General features: G+C 39.7%; 1 protein-coding gene across 1 annotated transcript in view; it reads right to left on the bottom strand.

The window, feature by feature from the left end:
- Positions 1-27,823, bottom strand: part of UNC5C (unc-5 netrin receptor C) — a 484,018-nt gene that overhangs the window by 27,467 nt on the left and 428,728 nt on the right. Inside the window, exons 8-13 of the mRNA XM_033214856.1 lie at positions 26,922-26,978; positions 24,703-24,894; positions 23,678-24,022; positions 20,784-20,871; positions 10,904-11,072; positions 7,741-7,974 (exon numbers count right to left, since the gene is read on the bottom strand). Coding sequence (XP_033070747.1) covers positions 7,741-7,974; positions 10,904-11,072; positions 20,784-20,871; positions 23,678-24,022; positions 24,703-24,894; positions 26,922-26,978 — 1,085 coding nt within the window. The remainder of the gene's footprint in view (positions 1-7,740; positions 7,975-10,903; positions 11,073-20,783; positions 20,872-23,677; positions 24,023-24,702; positions 24,895-26,921; positions 26,979-27,823) is intronic.

A 27,823-nucleotide genomic window follows, 5' to 3' on the forward strand; every position in this document is an offset into this window, starting at 1 on the left:
TTCAGTGAGCAGGGCCACCAAGCTGCTAAGTGGCAGAGCCAGTCGCAGCAGCCAGCCTGACTCCAGCTTTCCTGTCGTACCATGCTCCCTCCTATACACACAGCAGCCGTGATGCACTAGGAACCTTTAATACATGTTTTGTTGTTGGTCTCTAATACACATGTTGTACATATGGATATATTAGTTTAACTCCAGAGGCCAGGATCCTGAAAGTATACAGGTAAGGCTATTTTTGAGGTTGTTTGTGGGAACTATAAGAATAGGTATGGATTCTTACTAGGATAATTCCAGGGAGGATCGGCCTTAGAAGACCTAGAAGAAGCAAGCATGAGGAGTTCAGAGTTCAGTAAGGTCACAACTTGCCATGGAGGAAATTCCAGGGGGACAGCAGTGAGGAAGGTGACAGGTAACAGGATAAAAATATAACCACCTTCTCCCTGTAACAAGCCACGTCTGACTGTCCACGACTGTGGCCCAAGAACATGAGCATGACACAATTCTCAGCTAGACTTCAGCCAACCTCCTTTCTCTCTCTTCACCTTCCAGTGTTTCTTTCATTCTTCTCTTTTCACATAATACAATCTTTCACAGAGTTACTCTTTTACAGTTGGGATTAGGGCACATGAAATTTATCCAAAGAAGATCTTCTCCATGCCCCATGAGTCCATCAAAAAAAAAAAAAAAAAAAAAAAAGCCAGGTTATGTTAACACACATTATTTGGTTTGTATCACATATACATTTGTCAGAAATTCAATAAACATCATACACTGCCCATAATGTATGAAAATAACTCCTTTTTTATGTTCTGAATCTCAGAGTTTAGTATAAAACCCTTTATTCCAGAAAGAGACTCTCATGTATTGTACCCTTTGGATACTGGGACAGAAATGACTTATTTCCACATAGATGTATGTTTCTCCGTAGGTGTTTTTAAACTTACTCCAAATATAACCTTGCTCTCTGTTAATTGTTGGTCTATTTATACTAGGATTTAAGTCTTTGCAAATAATGAAAGGAAAACACCTTTTTCATTAATCACCTGAAGACGCGCGGGGGGAAAAGAAAAGCTCTGATACACCAAACTCAACCTTTTCAATAGACTTGACCTCTCTATTTGAATTGATTCCAAACTATTCTCACAATTCTTAGCATCTTTATCCTTTTATGTGAACACAACTAGAGCATTGTTCCCAGTGGTCCTTCAAGCACATGCACAGGAAAAAGCCCTCCTGAAAGGTATAAAATAATTCCACTGTCATCCATCAGCCTTGACTTCTGCTCTGGTAGTCACTGCCAACATGCTAATTCTGTATCAGTGCTTTCAAATTGCTAAACACAGCTTTTAAATTTCAGGTGACCACTTTGCCCCAAGGCTTAACAAAACTCTGGAAAATTGTTACAAAAGCTGCCAAGCTCAAAGAGGTGGGTAGGAAGAAGAAAAAATGCATCACAGTTGCTTAAGACTGACTGCATTATCCATCCATATGGATAATATAAATAAATGTACAAATATATATATTTATGTAATGTATAATTATATATTTATATTTTATATTATATGTAATAATATATCTGTATAATATATACTTATATAAATATATAATATAATCATACATTAATATAATGATTATATATATAAATATTTTAATATATTTTATATATAATATATATTATGTATATTCAAATATATAATATAATATATGTATTTATATTATATGTATATATATTTATTATAATATAATAATATAATAAATATGTATTTATTATATATATTGTCTATATAATAAAATAAATAATATATAATATATATTTACATATAATATAAATAAATGTATTATCTATCCACATGGATAATATAACCACATACAATAAAAAGTGATAATTAATATTCTTGAAATACACAGCTCTAGACATCGGGGCAGTCTTTTTGCAATAGCTCTCCTGGATTTATTCCCCAAGAATAAGTACTCCACTGGGCCTCCATCTCTGCCCTAGTCCAGCATTTCTGTGGATTTTTCTGCAATTTATAAAGAATCCCCAGCACATGGCAATTACTATTAGAAAATATCAAATGCTGGTAAATGCAGCCTCAGGCATCATTTGCTATGCTGAAGATGGAGGAGGTCAGGAATTGGATTAAAGCACAAACAAGGAAGCAGAGATCCTTTTCATCAGAGTCAGATGAAGTGAGAAGAGGCTGAAATAAAAGGTTTGGAGGATAGAGAACGGCAGCTGGGGGAGCTTTCATTGAGTGGTTAGATCACTGCTAGGCACAATGTGGGCTTTAAAACAGCCAGGGACTTCCTGAGAGCGGAAGAGACCTGGAAGAACTGCTGTGGGAATCGGGGTAAGTCAGGAAGAGCTAAATAAAAGGAGTAAGGAGAAGCAGGGAAGGCATCCCTTAGAATAGATATCTTGAGAGTATAATAGACCCAATCAGAAATGTATGATTTTTCATAAAAACTCATCAGCCTGGAAGTAGAAGTAGCGGGCTTGTTCAGTGGAGGGTATCTTTGGTTATTGAAATTAGAAAAGCCTGCAGCAGCTCATAATGATGAGAGTGTGGAAGTAAGTTTGCTGAAGATGTGAGTAAGAGCAGGGAATGATTTGTGGACTGGGAAACTGCAGCAGGTTGAGGGAGCCTCCTTTTTTTTTTTTTTTTTTTTTGAGATGGGGTGTCACTCTGCTACCCAAGCTGGAGTGCAGTGGTGTGATCTCTGCTCACTGTAGCCTCAGCCTCCTGGGTTCAAGCAATCCTCCTATCTCAACCTCCTCAGTAGCTGGCATTACAGGGGTGCACCACCACACATGGCTAATTTTTACATTTTTAGTAGAGACAGGGTTTCGCCATGTTGGCCAGGCTGGTCTTGAACTCCTGACCTCAGGTGATCCACCTGCCTTGGCCTCCGAAAGTGCTGGGATTACAGGCGTGAGCCACCATACCTAGTGAGGGACCCTCTCCTTAAGAACAAAGGGTAGCTTCCATGCACCTTGCGGAAGAGAGAGATGGAAGGTCAGATGGTTGTGGTCAAAAAGGGGGAGTTTGACAGGTGGAGATCTTGGCAGTGGAGCAGTTGCTAATGAAGATGAAATCCAGAGCACATCTCTACGAGTGAATAGATAATGTAAGATTATGTGAAGGCTACTGGAATAAGTTTGGGCAGAGAGACTGTGATTTAAGTCACGACATTGAATTTGAGAGAATCATGGGAATAAAATGGATGGAAAGAAAGACCACAAGGCAAGTACTGCTAGGGCGGGATCCACAGAGGTCTGTGCAAAGGAACTGAAGTGGGCATGAGCAGCAGCAGAACCATCCAGCCTGAGCAGTGAAGAGATGCCCCAGAAAGGGTCATGGGGTATGAGAAGTACTGGTACATCTCCTCTTGGCCTTGGGTTAGTTAGGGGGTGCAGTCTTCACTAGAGGTATTGTGAGGTGTTACCAGGAAGATCTACTGGCAGTTAATGATAGCAGGTGGAGGAATGGGGGAGGGAATGATGTAAGGTTGTAGGAAAGTTTGTTCTTAGTAGAATTTTAGTCTCAGAAAGATTTGGGAAAGTGTTTAGGATAATAGCTCTTAACTTGGGTGGCACAATAGAATAACCCAGGGAGTGCTAAACAAAACAAAACAACAACAACAACAACAAAAACACCCCAATACCCAGACCAGTTAGATCCGAACCTGTGGGAGTGAGACCCTGGAGTGAGTTTTTATAAAAGCTTCCACCTGCTTCCTCTGTGCACTGAGAATTCCTGATTTTGGAAGAGCATGAGGGTGAGTCAGAAGGAGGGCAGGCCTGAAGGAGGAGGAGGCCTTCGGGAGGGACATTGCAAGAGGAAGTATTTCTGGGCAACAGTGGTTAGAGAAGCAACGAGATGGGAGATAGTATGGTGGGAACATTAACAGGGTGGCAAGAAGGCAGAATTTTAGTAATAAAGGGCTTTTTGAGCTAATCAGCCCGAAGTTTTCAATTCAAGCGTGGGTGTGAGGAAGAGATGGCGTGACTGAAATAATTGTCTCTTCGGTATGTTGGAGAGGCCATTTACCTATAAGTAGGATTTTGGTATTTCTGCATTATTAAAAGGCCATGAGGTGCAAGAAAGCCTCATCCATTATTCATGTTTGTTTCAGGCTAAGTGCTAGATCCCCAGATGCTTACAATTTATAAATGTCTATTTAGAAAGCATTGACCACGATACAGACTGCTCTTGAGTTGTTTTTGCTGCTTAAACCTGTTCATCAGTCTTTCTCACTAGTGACCATTTGTGTCTTGAGTTCACTAATTATAATAATCAGAATTATTTTTATAAAATATTTTATTTTTGCATGTATTTGTGTGTGTTTGTTGGGAAGACAAGGTGCCTGGGAAGAGAACTATGTGTGTGAATATAAAATATGTAAATCAAACACTTCAAATATGATGTAGGTCTTCTATGTATGCTTTTGCAATGATTTTTCTTGGAACTGTTGAACAACTTTGCCTTAATCAGACTCCATAGCTCCCTACAGATACCATTTTCCCTAATTTAAACCTAGCATGATTCCTATCCTGACAGTGCTTTGGATGTATCACATTTGCAAGGAATATAAAAGAAATAACCTTAAGCTTTACATTAGAGCTGTGTGTTCACAACTTTTATTCAACATCAGAAAATCCTACAGGCTTGACTATCAAAATTATATGCACTGACCCAGAAGGTCTCATGCCTTCCCCAAGACCATGCTGGTCAAATCCACCACGGTGAGGCGATGATGGCAACAGGCTCGTAGCTCACCTTCCCGTTTGCACTCGTGCCCTCTCCAGTCTTTTCGCCTGGAGCCTGCTTCCCAGGGAACCTATCCTGGAACACTCAGTGTTCATAACCAAGCACTACTCTCTGAACAGAAGCTCCAGATGGAAATACCCTGATATTCAGAAAAACTTTCTTTCCTTGGCTTCCTTGACTCATTTTTCTTCCATTTCTATTCCTAATCTGGCTGTTTATCCTTCTTTAGCTCCTTTGCCGGCTGCCCTTCCTCCTTCCTTGCAATGCCAGGGCTTTTCCTTGGTCCCCAGGCTCTAGGGTGTGGGTCTTCAAGCAACTTCACTTAGGGGCAGAGCAGCCAGGCTGTAGCCAATTGCCTGGGCATGAAGCCTGCTTTCTCCACTTAACAGCTGTGTGACCTAGAGCAACTTACTTAAACTTGCTGTGCCTTGGATGATACATCTATAAAGTGGAGATAATCATGCCTTATAGATCAAATGAAGATTAATGAGTTAATATAAAATATTTAGAATTTTGCCTAAACATATAGAAGCTCTCAGTCATGTTGATTATTTTTATGATTATCTTCTCCCTCTACTGTCTCTTGATATTCTCCCTGACCACTGTGGATAACAATTATCAACATAATGTAGGTTTCTGAATCTCTATTTCAAGATCTGCTCTCTGTTCAGAGAACCATATCTATATTTCTAACTGTGCCTTGGGCATCTATTATAGATGCCCAATTCATACCTCTAATTCAGTATTCCGAAAGAAAAGGCACAGTTATGGACTGATGTCTGTGCCCCCCCCAAATTCACATAGTGTAATCCTAATCCCTAGTGTGATAGTATTAGGAGGTGAGGCCTTTGGAAGGTGATTAGGTCACAAGGGTGGTGCCCTTAGGAACGGGATTAGTAACCTTGTAAAAGAGATCCCAAAGAGCTGTCTCCCCATCTCTCCACCACGTGAGGACACAGCAGAATGTCAGCAGCCTGTCACCCAAAAGAAGGTTCCTCACCAGAGCCCACCCATGCTGGCACCTTGATCTCAGACTTTCAGCCTCCACACTGGAAGTCTGTGTTGGAACTGTGAGAAAAAAACGTTTGTTGTTTAAGCCACGCAGTCTGTGGTACTTTGTCAGAGCTGCCCAAACTGTCTAAGACAGGCACCATCTCAACATGCCAAGGCCTCCTGCCCCCTGAGTTTGCTTCTATGACTTAGAGGCAGGAACTTGACCTTCTGCTCCAACCCATTGAGCGTTCATCATGGGATTCTCAAAAGGCCACTTGAGCAGGACCTTTTAGGCTTGTTCTCTTCATCTCACTGCCCCATCACCATCCAGCTCCATCACCTGTTCCTGCATACTTTGACTCACCTTTTCACAGAAGTCAGGCTGATATTTCTAACATGTATTTTCAATCATGCCTTTTTTCTGTTTAAACCTATCCAATCCCCATTAACTCAATAACTGAATCTTAACTTCTCTCTCTGCCGTGAAGGTCTATCTAGACAAAATTCTTTTTTTTTTTTTTTGAGACGGAGTCTGGCTCTGTCTCCCAGGCTGGAGTGCAGTGGCCGGATCTCAGCTCACTGCAAGCTCCGCCTCCCGGGTTTACGCCATTCTCCTGCCTCAGCCTCCTGAGTAGCTGGGACTACAGGCGCCCGCCACCTCGCCCGGCTAGCTTTTTTTTGTATTTTTAGTAGAGACGGAGTTTCACCGTGTTAGCCAGGATGGTCTCGATCTCCTGACCTCGTGATCCGCCCGTCTCGGCCTCCCAAAGTGCTGGGATTACAGGCTTGAGCCACCGCGCCCGGCCGACAAAATTCTTATCTTACCAGAAATAATATGCCTGTAGAGAGTCTTTTTTTTTTTTTTTGGAGACGGAGTGTTGCTCTGTCGACCAGACTGGAGTGCAGTGGCACCATCTCGGCTCACTGCAACCTCTGCCTCCCAGGTTCATGCCATTCTCCTGCCTCAGCCTCCCGAGTAGCTGGGACTACAGGCACCCACCACCATGCCTGGCTAAATTTTTTGTATTTTTAGTAGAGACAGGGTTTCACCATGTTAGCCAGGATGGTCTCCATCTCCTGACCTCGTGATCCACCCACCTCAGCCTCCCAAAGTGCTGGAATTACAGGCGTGAGCCACCACGCCCGGCCAAGGGTCTTTATTTATTGTTTACTTCTGTGTTTATTCATGCTATTCCCTCCACCTAGAAATCCTGTATTTTTCCCTTCACTGTTGCTGGTCAAAACCTAATCCTCCATTAGGGCCAATCATCAAATGTTAGCTCCTTTTCAGATTTCCTCAAAGTAATGATGCCTCCATCTCCTGAGCTCCCACATAGCACTTTGCATGTCAGCCACTGTGGCATTTCTCACCCTCTGACTTACCTCCTCAACCTTGGCATACTTCTTTTATTCCTCCTTTTATATCATAACTTCTTCAAAGGCACTTACTATATCCCTTAAAGCTTCGAATGGGATAAAATGGATGGCAATAATCACACCAGGAATTAAGCTCATTTATTCTGCAAAGCAGCAGCCTGTTGTCAAATGCTAACCCGCTCCCTCACAGCCCTCATAAAAAGAATGGGAAAGCATATAAATGAAGCAGCACACCAGAGGAACATATAGTGTGAGCAATTATGCCAATTCCTTTTATAGGAAGAACGCAGCTGAGATAAACATGGAAGCAGATTATTTACCATCCCCGGGTCTCGTTGCCAAATTCTTCTAAATTTTTCATTAAAAGAAATCAAGGAAGGTAAACAAAGTAGCCCTTGGGAGGAATCAGTTTAAACAGCTCATATATCCGCATGGCCTCAGAGAAATGTCTATCTTTTTTAACTGCATCCTTCGGGGCCAAACACATGTGTCCACACCCTTGGGTGCACACACACAGCCACGTCTCCAGGTGTGCACAGCCGTGCAAAACCTTGGCTTCCAGGTGAAGGTGAAGAGGGCAGGCTAGGTGGGAGGCACTTACCTTCAGGGCATCCTGGGTGTCATCCAGACAGTAGACTCGGATGCTGTACTCCAGCGAGGAACAACACAGGGGCCCAAAGATGGCCAGCTTCAGGCGCTTCGCAGCCGCTTTGGTGGTGGAATGCCCGACCAGGGCGTAGGTGCTGAGGTTCTCTGTGAGGATGTGGCAGGCCTCTGCGTCCAGCTGAATGTAGCAGGGGGTGGTAAAGTTTTCCTCCCCGACCACCACCACATCCTGGGGGACAAAAAGGAAGGGCCATGGCTAAACCACCCAGGACTCATGCCAGCCCCCAGGGATGGTGCTGAATGGCAGTGGGTAGAGCCGGACCTATCCTTTACTTGGCCTTTTTCTCTCCCAGATTTTATAATCTGTCTACTTAAGTTCTTCATCATTGTATCTCTTTCTACCATCGTCTTTACACTGAGAATATTCTTTATTTAGATGTCCTTCAGTTTGCATCTTTTGATCTTCTAAGAATCTACATTTTCCCTAAAAATCTGTATGTGTGAAAAGAATTAGATAAATTAAGGAACTGTGCAATGATATATTAATATGCAATTCTACTATGTTCTTTCAAAACTCATCTGACAGTTTCTTCCTAAAGAAATACACTGCTTTTTCTAAGTAATCTTGGCTGTCAGGTTCTGAGAAAAGCAAGACATGACAAATTCCATGACACATAAGATACATTTCTCTGTTACTTTTTATGTGTCATTAAACAGTCTACTCTTTCAGACATTGAAAACATTTAGCATGAAATAAAAATAAATGGAAGTGATTTTTATTTAAAAAAATAGTTACTAATTCTATTAAGCTTTGATACATCTATATGGTTCAGGCCACAGAATACATTAGCCGAAAGACCACGTATGGGATGCAAAAACCAAGGGTTGGGATTCCGAATGCATCTTGGGGCAACCAGGTGGCAGAGGCATGTGAAGCAGGCAGGGCCACAGACAAGGAGGAATGATGGAGGCTGTGGCGCACCAGAGCACGTGCCTATCTAAAGAGCTCAGCCTCCGCTGGGCTTTGGCTTATGGCTGCTATGCAGGAATGCAGGCCAAGTATGGACAAAGCCTCACATGTTCCAAGACAGGCTGGAAGTTCAGATTTTAATGTGAAATCTTCCAACTTTTAATTAACTCAAATTTAAAAGAAAATTTCAGGCAGGAGAAATCCACGCGTGAGCATGAGTCAGTCTCTGCACTGTCAGAGACAGAGTCAGTCAGTCTCTCTGCAGGGGCAGGAATCATGTCGACTTTGCTTCCCACTGTATTCCAGTGGGCCTGGCTCAGGATGAGTGTCCCACAACCATTTGCTGAAACAGTGAATGAACACTTTGTTATACATTTAGTTCAGAGGGCTACACAAAGATGTGAAAGAGGTCGCCACCTAGGTTATTATTCATTAGGCCTTGCAACATGATCTGAGCTATAATAAGAGCTGTGTTTTAATAGCATCAGTGAAATAATTTCTTCTACTGAAACTATGCCCCCAGAGGAAGCCTCTAAAAAGGAAAAGAGAGAAAGAAGCTCAGAACCTCCAGGTTTACTTCAGTCCCAAAAGGACACCTGGAAAGAAGCTGCTTTCTCCAGGACAAAGGAAACCCTCCGGTATCCCCTAGTGGTGACATGGTACAGAAAGCTCCCTAGAAGACGTGGCCAAAGAGTAACGATGCCCATGTCCCAGTCAGTCACAAGTACAAGGGGGCTTTCATGAGGACTGTCCTCTTCTACTTTCCTCATCTGCTCAGTTTATTGTTACTGTTGTTGTTATTGTCACTACTCAAACCCAGAAATGGATAGGGTAATAGGAAGGGAATCATGCAAACAATTTAGGATCACTTTGGATTAAGACAGGGATGTTTTTCAGATACATCATCTGAAGCTTAAAGAGATTTAAAGTTAGATCTGGTTAAATCTGGTCCTAACTCGGCATAAAGTATATTTATTTATTTATTATGTACATTTTGGCAAGTAGTGATCCCCTGATATGGTCAAGAGTAGAACATGCCCATAGGAGGGAAATCCCAGTGAATCCCGGGGATGCTCTCTTACTCTTCTACATCTAATACAATATTTTCTTAAAATATCAGGAGCTGGAATCTTCATGTGTATCTTTTCTAAAATTTTTTTTCCTAAAAAATTATCATAAGTAATCACAAAGCATATAATATATACTTTGCATATTATAACTTCCTATTTTATATGTTTTACATTTTATACAACTATAAATATAAAGTATAGTTTTAAAATTGTTGAATTTTTTTGGATAAACAAATTACTGAAATACAGATGCTAAGTGGGGGATTCTAATATAAAGAACTGGACTTGTCTTTAAGAAGTTATGATGGCAACAGTCGCAGAGAGCCAGAATGCTGCGGATTTTCTTCCTTCTAGTGGAGCTTTGGAGACATACCCTTTCTGTTTTTCAAGTTTAAGTTCACAAGAACTATATCCCAGGTACATGTCTGCAAGTAAGTGCCTAACATTTTCTGACCCAGTTGCAACATTTCTGTGTCTGCAAATTATATACATATATATATACATGTACTTTTTTTTTTTTTTGAGATGGAATCTCACTCTGTCGCCCAGGCTGGAGTGCAGTGGTGTGATCTCAGCTCACTGCAACCTCTGCCTCCCAGGTTCAAGTGGTTCTCCTCCCTCAGCCTCCCGAGTAGCTGGGATTATAGGCGTGCGCCACTGCACCCAGCTAATTTTTCTATTTTTAGTACAGATGGGGTTTCTCCATGTTGGCCAGGCTGGTCTCAAACTCCTGACCTTATGATCCACCTGCCTTGGCCTCCCAAAGTGCTGGGATTACAGGCATGAGTCACCCCATAGACATCTATATGTATATATTATATATATACACATAATATATATACATATATATAATCTATATTCTGAAAAGAACATGTCTACAGCTCTTAGTGCACTTTTCCTATGAGTTATCTAATGAGTGACCATCATTTTCTGTGAGCCTATCAATCAGAAGATATAACACTCAGGAACTAGTCTGCCTGCCTGTTTCTCTCTCATTTTGAGGGTGAGCTAAAATTCCACTCATGTTTTGCTTTATAAATAATAGGCCTCCCCTAATTGCTCCAACTTATCTGCATGGATTATTCTTGAATAGCATCTTTATCCCGACAGCAGCTCACCTCCCACTGTCCCTGTGCTGCCTGGTTCTTGAGCAGTATCTTCCAGTCCTCGGTATTGGGGTCTGCGCAGTGATGCACAGTGAGGACGACAGGCCGAGTGAGCAGAGCTCCTGGGGGCCCACAGCTCACCACAGGGGTCAAAAGTGTCTGAGAGTCATCCATGGGTGGCCTGGGAGGAGAGCAGAGAATGGCATCAGTGACATTTCCATTGTATTTATGAACTATACACTTGGGTTCTGAATGCAAACAGGTCAAGTAGTTTTCTCTTGCAATTCTTTTTTTTTTTTTTTTTCTGGGGTGTTGGGAGAGGAAATGCGTGATGCAGATTTAAATGCTCTTTATATCAAGACCTTGATCTTGCAGGACAGGAAGTCTTTATGATAACAATAAATTTGCCAGCATCTCTTTGATCCCCTTCCCTCCGACACCGGTCTTTTTGTGGTAGCTTCCTCTGAATTTATGTACAGACACTTTCAAGATGGAATGAGAATGAATAGAGTCCCTATGAAGTTATATAACCAGATTTTCTGATAATTCTTGCCACTGGTCTCACAGGGTTTTAAATACTTTTGTGGTTTCAGGACCTGACTTGAAAAATACTTTTAAAAAATCATTTCAGAATGAGGACACTCTAGAACTAAACTTAGTCCAAATGACTTTCCGGAATAATTTAGGCTAGTACAGCAGATTCATTATTTCAAATATGACTACAAAGAATATAGAACTGTATTTATACAGCAACTTAAAATGAGGTATCTTTACTTGTATAGTTCATACTTAGAGAATCTGGTGAGAAAGAATCCCAAAAATGCAGATTCTTTATTTTTATATATAAAAATTGCCTTAAATCTTTTCCCTAGCAAGACTGTAATCAACAAGCAAATGGATAAGTTAACCTAACCCATCAGTAAATTTGTGAAGATACAGCTCCAAAGGTGTTGAGTGGATTGCCCCAAGTCTCACAACTAAGTGCTAGTTGGTGCTGAGATGAACATAAATGCCCTCTCAATGACAATATTCAAACTCCTCAATCAGAATAGCAGAGCTTTTGAAATCATGGACTCACAGAATTTTAGAAGGGCCCTTGGTGGTCATTGGGCAGCACCTTCCATCCAGCCAGAACCCCTCTACAACATGGCTGATATATAGTTAGTGCTATAGACACATCTGGAATTGTGGTCCACCACTGCTAAAAGTTCACCTCGTTTACTATAAACTCAAATTTACAAAATATTCTTACTTAGAATAAGCACAGCCTGACTTCCTGAAATTTCTCGGTACATATCCTTGGTTTGCTTTCAATGCTACATTGTTTCATATACTTGGAGATCATTATGATGTCTCTACAGTTTTCTTTATTACAGACCAAACAACCTCAATGTTCCCAGCCTCAGCTGGAATAGCATGTTTTCCAGATCTCTCCTTGGGTTTCTATCTTCATTTTCATATGGATGCTTGTCACTGTTTTCCAGGTCCTCGTTAAAGTAGTGGTATCTTGAACTCAACACTCACATAGACAGTATGAGAGAGCATTTTCTTTGATTTACAATCTGTGTTTATATTCATGCCTCATAAAATTGTTGCTCTTGATTATTCCCAATCAAGGAATTACTTATAAATATTATTTAGCAGGCTCCAGTTACATGGGAAGATGGAGATAGTATGGTTAAGCATTTCCTTTATAAAATGAAGCAATGCAGCTCCAAGGAAGTTAAGAAATTTGTTAAAGCTAACCACTCTAAGTATTCCTAACATGAAAGGCTCTTAGGCTAAGTCTAAGGATGTGGTTCTTAGGCTAAGTCTGGTTCCATGATTGTAATGATGGCTTTTAAACCTAGGTACATAAATTTATATTTAGCTTTTCATTTGCACTTCATAGTTTCAAAGTAAATTTTGGTTCATCTATTTCTTAATGCTGTATCTTCCCTCCAAACACTGGCTATCTCTTCTAGTCTTTTCTCCTCCCTAAATCTGATATGCTTGCCATTGATAACTTTGCAACACAAGAATAGAGCATTCTAACCATTGATAACTTTGCAACACAAGAATAGAGCAAGGGCAGAGACCTTTTCAATGACACCATTTGAAACCTCTTTCCAGTCTGACATGAATACTTTGAGCTATTTAGTTCCACCAAATATAAACCCAGTAAATAGACATTGTTCAGTTCACATCTTTTGATTGAATTCACATATACATCACAAGGGACATATACGACTCCTTTATAATTGCAATGGTCACTTGAAATGGATTTTTCTCTAGTTTTTGTCTGTGGTTTACCCATTATTTATTACATATTCCAGAAGTTAGCTTTTATCTATGGGTACCCTTGTTGAACACTCAATGAATGGTAGCAGTTATTATTATTTTTAATATTGGTGGAAGACAATTATCCATGGATTTCTCATGTTTATGCATGGATGTTTGTATAGCAATTACCTTGAAAGATAAAGACAATGTCTACTTCTGGAGCAAATGGCAGGCATGTCTACTCCTCATTATAGAAGACTCAGGTTCCCTAAGCTCACAGGTCCTTTTCTGGAATGCAACCATTGAGTGTGTAGACTTTATCTGAACATTTTTGCATCACCATTTCTAAAATGGGGCTCACAAAATTGGCACAAAAATGATAGTACTCTGTATAATGGTATCGCTGTGGGTAATAAGCTGTCCGTTGTCTCTGATCCATACATCTTGTGTCTTTTATCAGCATGCATACAACTGTAGCAGCTAACTTGGTAGCTCACAAGCAAGTTTAAGTCTTAGAGCTTTCACAGTTGACTATTAGTTCTGAGAACACAATTAAAATTTGGTATCTGTTCCCTTTAATAACTCTTGGCTATCACTGCTTCCTCTCTTGTTCAAAAATTGCACTAGGATCTCACCAACCTATGGCTTTTCTTTCTTGCTATTTAGAAAACCAACACAAATTTTACCTACTTTTAGTCTTTTAATAGCATTTCCATTCTCTTTAAATAACAATACCCTTTCCCCCATTAAATCTAAAGTTATTTAGGTACTTGGGAAGGTACTTACATTTGGAACTACAGGGTTATTGGGAGCAACCTGAGACCTCATTACTATCCCCATTACCACCTTGGTTTTCACTTTCTCTTAACCTAATTTGTCCTTCTTCCAGTCTGAAATTCATTATCTTAGAACACAAGTCAAGTTCTACTTTCACCGCATCATAGTTAACACTATACTATCTGCCTTAAGCGGTGACTTCATTATTGCTTAATTCTATTTTTTGTATCCTGGAGGGGGAACAGAAACACTGATTGCATTTTTCTGAGCACTATTCTTACCTTCCATTTACAAGTGTACCTTGAGAAGTGAACATTAAACTTTTAAGAAAGGAGACTAGAGTGGAATCTATTCCAAGTGGTCTTTGCAATATAGTTGGGGATTGGAAACATCTATCTCTCAGTCTGGTGTTAGCAGCCGGTGCTTGAGGCAGGAAGGAGGAGGGGTCCTTCTCATCACTGACTTGGAACAGAAGGGAGAAGGCTCCCTGCTGGACTGGGGAGCTGTCAGACCTGTACTCTCCAAGTACACCCCTGGCATGCAATATTGATGGGCACCATTCTTGGAGGAGGGATAGCAAGGGAAGGAGGGAGGAAGGAGGGGTAGTAGGTGTCAAAAGAATTTATTAACCCAGTGAGGTGCAAGAATGTAATGAATAGGGAAGTGGTGAAGTGGAATTCTTACCAGGGAATGAAAAACAAAGAAGAAATAATGATAAGATTCTCTTATAGGCTTTTAAGATGAGAGAAAGAGCATTGAAACTGGAAATATCTGAGCATCTATGGAAGGTGTTGTGCATGACAAGATTTAACTATGTGAAAACTAAGGTCAGAATGTGTAACACATTTCCTTTATTTATACGAAGGAAGCTATTAAATGACACAGAAGAAAATAGCAGAAAATAAATATCTCGGATTCATGTTTTTGCAGAGAACAGCTTCCCTCTTTACGTCTTATGTGTTTTCTAAGCAATTCAAGCAGTCTGTAAATATTAATTGTAGATGATATGGAAATGAACATAGAACAAAAATTAGCTGCAGAAGCAGCAATTAAGTAGAAATTTCAGCAAAGAACAATGATTAAAATTTTAAATGTTTTCCGAAGTCCAACAAGGATAATATTCCAGTAAATGATGGATGGGTGCTGAGTCCTCTAGGACAAAGCCCACAGAGAGAAATTTCAGTTTTCTGTCAGAAATATTTTCTCATCCTTTGCTTGTTGTTATCAGTGAGGAGAACTTCTAATCAAGAGTGCATAGTTTACAAAACTTTCACATAAGCCTTTACATTTGCTGGTCATGGTACACTTGTAAGGTAGTGTATGTCTATTACCTCTTTCCAGAAGAGGAAATTGAAATCTACAGATATTAACACACTTGCCTAAGGATGCAAAGCTGGGTAGATTTCAAATACAAATCATTTAATTTCGTTCACACGGTGCTGTATTTTGGGTTGCTTAGAGTGGGTTTAAGTCCTTGCGAAACTACTCCTGTCTGTTTCCTAGAGCAGGCTCAAGGAAAGAATCTGTCTCCATCCACCTCTGTGGGAACAGGAGATGCCTTCTAGTGATGGACATGTCTTTTCTTTGGTCCCTTAGGATGATAATCCCACCCTAGGCTCAGCTGCCTTTTAAAGCACAGGTCTTCACACATAATTGGCAACTTGAAATATTTGCACTCTAGGTACCTGACAGGGAATATCTAACTCACTTGCTATCAAAAACTCAATTGTGCAAAAATAATATTTATGAAAGCCACTCTGAAGGGCGTGCCACCATTTCCCTAGACAGGCCAAAATCTACTCCTGGATTAAGCCAGAACTGATAAGCATTATGCTTATCCACCTCCACTGAGGGACAGTGATAGAAGCGGCCCTTGAAACTCATTGCTGTTTTTCTTTTAAGTATGCTGTTCACTGCATTCGCAAAATGTCTTCTTTATGAGGAACCAAAGGAAAAATAATTGAGTTTCTTCTGAGCATATTTTTTTCCCTCATGGACATGCGGATCTTGTAACTTAACACATCCCCTTCTTGAAAGGCTTAAAAATAGTAAATTCATGACCTGGTACTAGCAAATGTGCTGGGAATTACACCAACTATTTTATATTCTAACTGCTCGCCTACTTTATCTTATCTTTTATAACTTTATTTTCCCTATTTTCTTACCTTTTTATCCACTTACTTAAATTTATTCCTCTTATTGAGAAGAAGTGTTTTCATAAACTACCTTGAAGAATTTCTTTATAAGTAGGATTTCAATAAATGAACATTGTCAAGACCAGTATGAGGATAAGATTTAAATATACCTGGACTCAGTAACTCCCACCGTTAGCCTTTTTATAGCTCTTCTTTCAAACTGAGGAACTTGAGGCTCATGAATGAGAAAGGACTCTACTAAAAGGAGAAAGATCACTGTGTTTCCTTGAGACAGAATAATGTCAGCTACTATTTTACAAAGTTCCAAAAAATAACATGATAAGCAAATCTATCTCTACACAATTACCTACATAAGGAATTTTGGACCTTTATTTATCCTCACACGTTACTGTATTATTTATATTTAATAGATATATATGATAGTGTCAGTTGCCACGCTACTATTTCACATCTTAAACCATTGCTAAGGAGATTTCACCAATTAAAAAAAAAAAAAAATCCTAAACGCCACTAATGTCCCACAGTTGACAAATCTAATAATCTTTTTGTTCTTCCTCTTTCTTTACATTTTTACTTTAATAACACCTCGTGTTAAGGCTCCATCTTGGAGCTCTCTTTACCTTTGATTTTTGAGAACCTACTCATACCACGGGTTTTTTTGCTACCCTTACAAACCTTCATACTTTCATTCAGAAATATTCATTGAGGAGCCACTACTCCTAACACCGTAATATGTTAAGTCCTGTGCTAGATGCAAACTATTCATTAGCCTTATCCTTACATGTTCTGTCTAGTTTCTCTCATCACAGTCAAACCTTCGTAGGACTATTTCTTAAAGTTCTTTCCCCAGTTCTTTCTGCCCCTGCATGTTCTCGGCTGGAGGTTCCTTCCCTGCCATGACTTCACTTCCATGTGCCTAGCAGGAATCCACATTCCCACTCACACTGAACGCATTCAAACTGGAATCTGTCCTCTCCCCCGGAGCTACCGCTGCTTCTCACACCTTTCTTACAATTCTCACAGTGCCCCAGGCTTGATTCTTGAATCTATTCTGTGTGTTCTGCCCCTCCTTTGCAACACTTCTAGCAAGCTGTGAAATAGTGTCTTTTCTGAAACAGATTCTCTTGATACCCTCCCCATTCTCTCAGACTGGAACCTGGGCTCACCCTCCGGCCTGGCTCCTCCTCCTCCTCTCTCCTCACACCTGCATTACTGCCAGGGCCCACCCAGGCACCAAGCCTTCTGGGCAAGTCCTTCTGTTCCCTCCACCGATGCATCCCGCACACTGTCACCGAATCAATCTTTAAAAAGCACTGCTATTCCTGTGTCACTCAGCTGCTCAGAAGCTCTGCGGCTCCCCACAGTTTATAAAAAAGGTGTTCTATTTACCGTTGTATTTGGAATTTCTAAATTGATTTATTCACCTTTTGATAAAACTGCGAGGTGAGTACAGAATGCAGAGAAAAGGGAAAATCAACTTTCAAATCTTCAACTCAAATTGTTTTCTTTTTTTTTTTTTTTTTTTGAGACGGAGTCTCGCTCTGTCACCCAGGCTGGAGTGAGTGCAGTGGCCGGATCTCAGCTCACTGCAAGCTCCGCCTCCCGGGTTTCCGCCATTCTCCTGCCTCAGCCTCCCGAGTAGCTGGGACTACAGGCGCCCGCCACCTCGCCCGGCTAGCTTTTTGTATTTTTTAGTAGAGACGGGGTTTCACCGTGTTAGCCAGGATGGTCTCGATCTTCTGACCTCGTGATCCGCCCGTCTCGGCCTCCCAAAGTGCTGGGATTACAGGCTTGAGCCACCGTGCCCGGCCTCAAATTGTTTTCCAACAAGAATCGATACAGGACAAAATTTCAGTCTAGGTCGGGTTCACTTGTGCAAACTGCTACTAGAAACAAGGCAAAAAGGCCCATGTTAGCAGCATTAATTGTGGAAATTGTATCCACCAGGAAAACAAAGGCTTCGCCACCTCTCCAGAGATCTGTGAAGCAGGAGAGGCAGAAATCCTGAGCACGGCCTTGCAGCTCTGCACCCTCTTTGGTCAGAGACGGCTTGTCCCATCTCTGTGGCTCATTCAGGCTGTTCAGCTGCCAGCTTGCACTTTCGCTTAGAGCATATTCCGTAATGATAAGACCTCTCTTGTCACATTCACTATGCCACATGTAATTAAGTTCACGCCTCCCTTCAGACAATTCACATCCACAGATGACCGGCTGGATACCATCCAGCTGGAAACATACCCAGTTTGCGATGCAATAAAAGGAATCAGAGAGAAGGAAAATGGAGAAAAATGCTCAGAATTTTCCTACAAATGCATAGTAACATCACAGCTCCTGATGTCCTCACAGGAGTCTTCTCCCAAAGAAGTTCTGTCTTGTATCATGTGTGGATAGAAAGGATCTTTAGTGAGCAATAGAAAGTGTGTCCAAAAATGCACCATAATATGTAGGCAGAGGTTTGCTTTGTGCATTGGTGCGATGGAGGAGGATGGCACATTAGGAAGCAGAAAGTGCTTTATGATCAGAAAAGCCTGAGTTTGAATTCTGCCCTGCTAAAGTATTAACTGTGAAACCTTGGCTATGGAACCCAATTCCCCTGTGCCTCAGTTTCTTCATCTTTAAAGTGGAGCTCATCACAGCTTGCAGAACATAGTGAGAAGTAAATGAAATGAAGAGTTTGCTGCATGAAGGGCAGGGATGCTTTGTAGTACGACTATATCCTAAAGCACATTCTTGCCATTGTGTTTTACAATAAATATGCATCTGGTTCATAACAGAAAACTAGTGAAGAGAAGACTTCTCATTTATCTGAAACGGTTATCCTCCTGTGTTTGTTCCTTGGTTCATGGTCTCTGGTGCATATTTTCTTTTGAGATCTTGAGGTTTTCCTAGCTTCATTTTTATACACAGAACTTCTTTTATGCACATCAAATTCAACAGAGTAATTCCCTCTGCACCTAACTTCAGATGGTAGGCATAGCAAGGAGTGATTGATAGTTTCCTTTTCATTATAGTCAAAGGCAGAGGACCCTAAAAACAGAAAAGTGTCTAGCTTTATCAATTTTCTGTTTTCTCTTTCTTTCATCTAAAATGTACAATTATCCTGATTCTGCTGCCAAGGAAAGTATGAGAAGAGCAGGCACGTGAATGCACACCTCTTTCAGCTTCAGCCGGTGCCTGCAGCAGCCCCTTAAGGCTTGATCTTCAGCTGCAGATAATGATAATCGGATGGAAAATAAGAGAGCCCAGGCATCTTACTGTTAATCACCATAAAGCTCAAGCGAATACTTATTTCTGTTTAAACAAAATGTCCATGCTGGCAAAGGCCTTGATGGATAGATCTTAATGCTAACCTTGATTCTGGATGAGAGGAAGAAAAATAAAATGAAATAAAGAGATCTTGTAGTTTGCTAATCTTCTTTTCTCCTGATGCAAAAGAAGGGAGCTTTGAGGGCCTGTGAATGTTGCTTTGCATTGGGAATGAAAAAAATGAATATTTGATGTGAGTAAATACAAGCCTTTTAGTGATTTTCTGTTGCTCAAATTTAAGGCATGAATAATGCTCAAGAATTGTATTATTTTCTTAGACAGGCTAGTATTTATGTAGGTGGAAGTACACTACCCGACGAAAAAAATGTTCTGGGTCACACCAATTATAAATGCCAATATCTCCACCTGAGAGCATAATAAAAAAGCTTTACGGCTAGTGAAGAATAAGACTAAACATGGATGTTTTTCTGAGGATGAGAGCTGGGAAAAGAAAAGGTATAATGCGTTATAATGATAACGTAGTTGTGCACTGTCACTCATGCTTTATACTCAGAGCTCAGGGCTGAGGAGCCGATGCTTTTCCCCTTGGGAGAAACAATGATAATTACATGATGAGGATCTCCATTTTAACAACATCTTTCATTTTAAGATCTCGGTGTACTTCAGAAGCATTAATCGGGCTTCTAAAGCACTATTTAACACACGCATTTTACATGGAAACTAATCAAGAAAGACCCAGAACAATTTGTGAAAGGCCAAAATGAAAATTGAATTTAGGACTTCTCAACGCCTCTTGTTATTTTTACTTAAAATAACTTCATCTATATGATTATGAAACAGTCTAAACAAAACCTTTTAATTCAATCTAGTTTTAATCAATCCTAGACCCATTCTGAACGGCCTAATGTGGAATTTATAAGTGCTAAACATAAGAAGGAAATTGGTAACACTTAAGCTAGAAGACAGTCCCAAAAGGAAGAATCCATGGGTCAGAAATTAAGGGCTAGGCTGAGTGGGAGTGGTACGGATTGGGGGAGTTGTTCAATCCTTTGTGACCTTTGACTCTGTAATAGGAACAGGCTGGATTTCTGAGCCAGGTCCCATGAAGTTGATGTCTCTGTGTCTACCCACTTGTCTCTCCGGACAATCTAGGGATCACATTTCTGGACATTTTTCCAGGAAATATGGCAACATGTCCACTTGGGAAAAGATCTCTAGCCTTCTACCCATATTCAAGATCTCCAAAAGTGTCTGGAGCTTCAAAGACAAAGAGAAGTAAAACCTGACCTCTTGTAGGTCAGGGGAAAAATAATGTATGCCAGAAGCAAGGCACTTGAGACAAAAATGTGTTGGGTTTATTGTGTCTATCATACAGTTCTCCTCCAAGTTAGACATTGGTAAAGTCAGTGCACCAGAAAAAGCATATTTACCTCATAGTTTCTTTCCTGTGTACAGTCACATACATTTCGTAGACTCTCCCTTGGGGAATGGCCCCAGCGGGAATCAGCAAGCTGACTCCTGAATAGCAAAAGAGAAAAGCAGTCATATAAGACCTAGGAATCAAAGCTTTTGCAGCACGTAAAAGGGAATGAGGAGATTTTGTGACCGCACAGCCATAAGCCTGCTTCATTTTCTCTAAAGACATGTAAATATTCCGAGTTGCTCTGTTTTCCTTCCTTATTGGCCTCCTTACCACAGCTCCCTCTGAACTCTTATGGAATTACTTAAAGGAATGATGTAACTTTTTAAACTCTTGTTTTATTTAAGGAACAGACAGATGGTTCCACTGTTGTTTTCCTTGCAAGACAAGGGGAAAACCAACAATTGTTCAAAATTTCAAACAGCTGTAATGATGCATCATTTCCAATTTTTTGAAAATCCCCACAAGATTCAAAGTCAGGGAAATGCCAACTTCAACATTAAAAAAAAACAAAAAACAAAAAAAACCATGTATTTTTAAAATATCTGGTTAGCATCAATGTAATTCCACAATGGTATAAGAATTGGTGAAGACCTTTTATTATACATAACTCTAGAAAGTGAACAGTAACTCCTAGTTTAGTCACAGCAGGTCAAAGCATTTCTAGTTAGTTGCTAATCAGTGTCCTTTTGCAGAACTATCAGATTGGGCTGTGTTCTAAGCTAACTGTGTCTGCTGTAGCAGTGGCTTGCAAATTTGAGCTCACATCAGAACCACCTGGAGAGCTTGTTAAACCACAGATTACTGGTCCCTACCCCCAGAGTTTCTGATTCAGAGATATGGGGTGTGGGGTAGGAGATTTTTTAGTTCAACCAGTTGCCAGGTGATGCCCATGGTGGTGGTCTGGGGCCCACACCACTGCTCATCATCACAAAGAGTGATTCAGTGTGGACAGCACTCCAAAGATGTTTGGCTCCATCATTTGATTCCCATAAAATCCAGCTCCAGCTTCCTTTGGATCCATACAAACTTATGAAGCATCTTTGTGAGTACAGTGTTTGGCACTGTTGTGAATTTTAAGAAGGAAAAGTTAGCCTTCCTGTCTTTGAGTAATTCATAATGTAATTAGCGAGGAAATGGAATATGCCAAATGAGTGTGGAGCAATATGAAAACTTGCCTGACCACACTGGAAAGTCTCAAGAAAAAAGAATGGAGAGTTTAGAGGTAGTAGTTATTCAAAGGCCTTTATGTAACTGGTTGAAGATGGTGAGCCACAGCCCTCTTGAGAAGGAAAGTAATATGAGAGCCCTGGTGTTGTAGGAAAGTGGACTGTCAACGTACAGAATGATTTGTGGAGGACACAGCGGGAAGATCACACATGAGGCTACCAAGCCTCAGTGATTTTATTTTTTTCGTTGAAAACATAAAACATACCTTCATCTTTGTTATGGGGATGAAACAGCATTATGAATATAAAGCAATAGGTAACTATTGTTTGTCCATTAAATAAAATATCATATGTTGATCACCATTGCCTAATACATAGGAAACATTTAAAACATGCTAGCTCACTCCCTTCCACTTAAGAGGCCTTTATAATAATGTACATGTGAAAAAGTGGTAGGTAGAAATGGGAAGAAAAGGCAGAATCCAATACATATAAGAGGGAAACGAACTATTTTGAGAACAATTGTAATGTTTAAACAATGGAAGAACATTAAAGTATGTTTTGATTCATTCAATAATGGACTGTTACAAAGATATTTAAAATCATGATTTTAAAGAGCATGCAATAGCTTAACGACTAATGAGAAAAGGGTGGAAAACATTATATCATACATGATTTCAGCTATGTAAACTGTGAAAAATATGATATTTTATTAAATGTTTTGATTTTGTGAAAATATACTTTCAAAGGTTTAGGGTAAAAGTTGCCAAGGCATTGAAATGAAAGAGTGAATGACAGGAAGAATCAAATCAAATTTCATATTCAGGCCTGAAGACTCATTTGTCTGTATATTCCTTGACTATACATACGTTATTTCTTTTAATGTGACAACATTTTAGGTATTTACATTTTAGGTATTACTGTATTTACAAAATACTCACAGCCTTGTCCAAAAGAATTAAGGTAGATTTAGAGAGGAAGTCATTAACCCTTTTATCACCCATGGTTCCGAGCTCATTACTAATATTGATTAATGAATATCAATGTTTAATCCAAAAGTATCGTCATTAACTTTTGTTCACCATGAAAGACCTTTATGAGGCTTATTCTCTAGATGCAGAGAGACTACATAATAAACTGAAACCAAATAATAGTACAAAAGCACACCTGATGAATCTGGTGATTCTGGATACAAATATCAGAGGTAGGAGTGAGTACAGTGTACACTATCAATACAGTGAGGTGAAAGACTGTGTTATGCAGTTAGGTTAATAAATGAAGATTTGATGTCAATTATGATGCCTCTGATGATCAAAAAATTTGTGTTTTGTAGTATTGATTCATGTAGTAAATTGGAACTGAACCAAATGATATATTTTATAATTAGTTTGTCCTTTTAAAGTGTAATGACAACATTAGGACTTGTGGCTTGATGTTGCCTTCTGAAGTTCTAGTAAAAAGGAGGTCAAATGATGGTTCTAAATTACACCTCAGCAGAAAGTTGTGAGTATAAAATTTCTAGAGGAAGTGTTTTCGGAATTGGTTGGAGGAAGAGAAATAGTTTTGCTGATTCTGTCTAAAGAAATGTTCTGTTTACATTGAAAGTAGACTTAGGCTGGATAGGTCACATTTAACATTTCAGGCCTAATGAAAACATCCCACAAACAAAAAATATTTTGGTATGGAAAAATATGTTTCAAGCTGCCTCTTTGCAATTTAAACCTCTAGGAATTACCTGAATTGGGAACAATAAGGTGACCCCCCAGCGAGTTGAAGCTGCCAAATGCGGTACAGGATGGATCAGTCTGCCTTGCTAGACTCTGGTTCTTCAGGTTGAGGGCTTCATTCTCCAACAACGACTGGGTCATCTGAGGGGACAGCTTGGATGTAAACTCAGAGAGGTCATCTTGGGGGGTGACAGCACCTGATGTGTTGTACACTTTGATTTTCAGGTTGGGCAGTGGATCCAGAATTGGAGAGTTGGTCATTGGGATTTTGTCTGAGACATCATGCAGGGCATAGACAGGTCCTCTGTACATGGCTGCAGCTGACGTGAGGTCTGGGGGTACCGCCAGCAGATCTGAGTCAGAAGGAGAAAATAATCCCATTGGCGTTCTCCATTCAAGGCAAACTACATTAGTCAGACTCCCCCTCACACTTTCTGAGCCAAAAGTAAAGCAGCTCAGCTAATATTGGAGATGGATAGACAGGCTCTACTGAAAACAGGGCAATCAGATAACTACCAGCTATTTTATTATTGGCTATAAGTAAGTGGTCAAGCTCATTCTATAATTTGCTTTGACATCTACTCATTATGCCCAAGGTATTTAGCTCTTTCAACAGATTGGAATGAACAATGAGCCCCACTAGGTGACGATTAGCTACGGTTTCCCTGGTCTATCCTGGATTTGGGTTCATTGGTAAATTATTGTATTCATAGCAATACAAGATATCTAGTCAAAGGAAGGAAAAAAGGAGACTCAAGAAATCAGTCAACCAGTCGGTGTACTCTTTTCAAATAGAAGTTAAAAAGTTGCTCTGACAGAGCAATCTGTCAGAAAAGAAAAAAAGAGGATTTGTTTACCTTGTTAACTCTCATTTGTTATATAAATGACATCAATACAGTAATGAACAAAATTAACTCAAATTGCTGTCTTCATGGAGCTTACATTCTAGCTGAATGAGATGACTCTGAAGTCATTGATTTTGAAACTGCTTACATGCATAAGTAACGGGGTGTGAAGTGGAATGTCAACTGACCTTGTCTTGCTGCCTTGATGTTCACAGGTTGAAAGCCCCCATTGAGTGCTGAAGAGTCAATAATATCTGACTCAAAGTCACGATGATTCTTCCGATACACAAACAAGGCCACAACTGCAGAGATCGCCAGGCAAACGATCACTGCTATCACAATCCCAACATACAGAGCAACATCATCTGAATCAGGAGCAGCTAGAAGGAAGAGTGAAACACTGAACCAGCTGCTTATAGAAATTTCTCACAGTACACATGTGTATTGCTATAATTTTTTCAGACATTTACTGCCTTTTTTTATAGGTTAATTTCAAATCTATTTCAAAGGCTATATAAAATGGCTGTGGCCTTTCAGTGGAAAATTATCTCTGATTTCTTTTCCTTTCTCACTCTGCATCTATCCACCCACTAATCTATCTTATAATTGGGCAGCATAACAGACCATTTATTGCTAGGCATATAAAGAAACTAGAACTAAAACTATCCCAACCCACAGGAAAAAAAAAATAGTTTATTACTCATTTCAGGTGGAAAAGTTTGGAAGGGTTTTTGAATTCTCTGATAGTTCTTTAAAAACATAAACATAAACACTGTTAGAAATATCTGGCATGTTTTAAATCTGTATATTTATTGAACCAGAATATTTTCCTAAGTATCACTCCAAGTCATCAGATTACTTTCCATAGCACTCTCTTCATTTCCCCCTAAACCAATGGAGAGGTGGGTGGGAATGGTGTAACTAAGCAAAGCAAATATTAGGAGCAAACATATTAGATTTGAAAGGTGTGCGTTCAGAGGGCCCAGATCTGGGGGACAGAGGTTAATGCCGATAACCTTTTCTAAGTCCAGGCTTTGATACAGATGCAGTATTATCTCTGAGAACCCTGAGCTTCTCACGGTCCCCTGTCAGAGATTTACATTTGAGCTACTCATTACTAGAATAAAATATAGCTCTCTTGTGCACTAAGGAAGATAAAGGCCTGGTTCAGTGATCAGAAAGGTCAGACTACCCCAAAAGGCAAATAAGCATTTGACCAACACAGCGTGTCAGTCAACTGAGGCCTTGTTTCTGGAACAGAATTCCTATAAATGTTGCATGTTGCCTTGGTGTCATAGAACATGCTTTCATCCAACTGGAAAAGGTGATAGAAGCTAATAATTAAAACAAACAAATGAAATGAAACCTTTGTGGACCCCTTTGACGTTTTTAAGTCTCTGGTTTTAGTTTTCTGTGATACACAAAAACATGTTCAGCAAAATTAATCAAAGCTGCTCCACTCACTGTAAAAAAGGTTGTTACATTGGTACTTCAGGTGGTCAAGAACAACCTAGAATTTAATGGTCAGTGTTATATACATATGCATTTTTCAGGGAGAGAGAACTTTCAGATTTGTAGGTCCCATGACCTCCTAAAATGGGAGGAACCATGGCCCTGTCCTAAGACTCACAGCCACGTGGTTTCCATGGTGAAATAAGTCATCATTTCATTTGCCAGTGGCTCACAAGATAACCCACACTCTAATATCATGCAATCTTTCACATATTAGCAGTGTAAATGAATTCTCTATTGGAAATTGCTCTATCTCTTTTAGCATTTTGTGTTTAAATGTAATGTATCCAAAAGGGTTTTGCTTTCTCTTAAAAATAATTTTCTTCCCAAAATTTCCAGAATATTCACTTTATTAACAATCAAGTCAATATTAGCAGATTTTCTTCAAAAAACCAAGTTTTCTTAGTTGGGTGAGTGCTGCTTTCAAAGTGCTTGCTTCACTTTTCTGTTGGGTTTTATTTGAGGCACTGCTGCAGGCTTCTGAACTCTGGTCAGAATATTATATCTAAATCCTTAACGTTTTACTTTACCAGGTCATTATTACCTATTCAACATTCATGATTTCTAGCTCAATAGATCTGTCTTTTTTCAACGCTTTCCTTTTTAGTATTTGAACCCTGCCCTTTACTTATATCAGCATATTTCATGATATGTTTTGTCAGCTACTGGGACTCAGGTTTGGAATGGTAGACTGATAGATTTTAAAGCTGGCAGAGTCTTGAAATGACCCTTTCTTCTCTTCAGCAGCAAAAATCTAATTTATTTTTCATGTTAGAATATATTAGGCTCCTATTTCCTGTGTGCACATCTGTAATCCAAAGAAAGGTAAACTTGAACTAGGGGCAATAACGTTAAATGATTATTCAGCAACATAAAATCCAAACATCAAACTTACAAGAAAATCCATATTCATTCTGGGTTCTCTGTTCAGTTGAAATGGGATAAATGAAACCTTGAAAAGAAAAAAAAAATGAAACAAAAATGGGAACAAAATCAAATTAATGAGGGAAAGAAAATAGGAAGCATGAAAAATGGTTTAATTAAAAGGAAAAGAAACCTGTGGTCTTTTAAAATTCTGGTTCAGTACAGAATTATGATTTTGCATCTCCTGTCTGCTCTGGAGCCTCACTAAGAATTAAAAGCAGGCAGATTGAATTTTAGAGCAAAAACTGGTCTCGAGTCACTAACTTTGGAGTGCTTAAAGTCTTTCTTTTATTGAGCATAAACTCTAATGGATCTAATTTATTTCAGACATCAAGGGTCATTAGCATAAGGAAAATCTTTTTTCCTTATCCCTGCCATATGCTTTAATTCCCAGGACATATTCAGTAAGGCTCTAAACAGTTTTTTTTCTTTTTTATTTAATCATAACAGCTTGCGCTTGGTCTAAGAGAACTAAAGAAGACCTGTCATCATTGGTCAAAGGTTAAGTACCCATTTACTGAGCTAAGCTGAGACCACCTCTCCCCCGCTCCATCTCAAATCTACTTTTTGGATTTTCTGTTGTTTCTTGCCCCCTTCATTTAATAGGAATCCAATAGGTTTTGCCCAGGGACTGAACAGTTTGTCAATGCAATGGAAACTGGATGCTTTTTATTTGAAATCATTAGAAAATCAATAGGGCCTAGAGGTTATAAGGTTATTTATTTTAGGACTTCAGAGAAATGGTGTATATCGGTAAAAATAAAAACTTCATCTCAATAGAAAATGCAGAAATAGCACTAGCATTTTATGTCTCTTCCTTTTTAGTGTATTCTGAAGATGGAAACCAACAATAATAATGCAATATGGATAATG

This window comes from Trachypithecus francoisi, unplaced genomic scaffold (genome assembly GCF_009764315.1).
Source record: "Trachypithecus francoisi isolate TF-2019V2 unplaced genomic scaffold, Tfra_2.0 Lachesis_group1, whole genome shotgun sequence".
Classification (NCBI taxonomy): Eukaryota; Metazoa; Chordata; class Mammalia; order Primates; family Cercopithecidae; genus Trachypithecus; species Trachypithecus francoisi.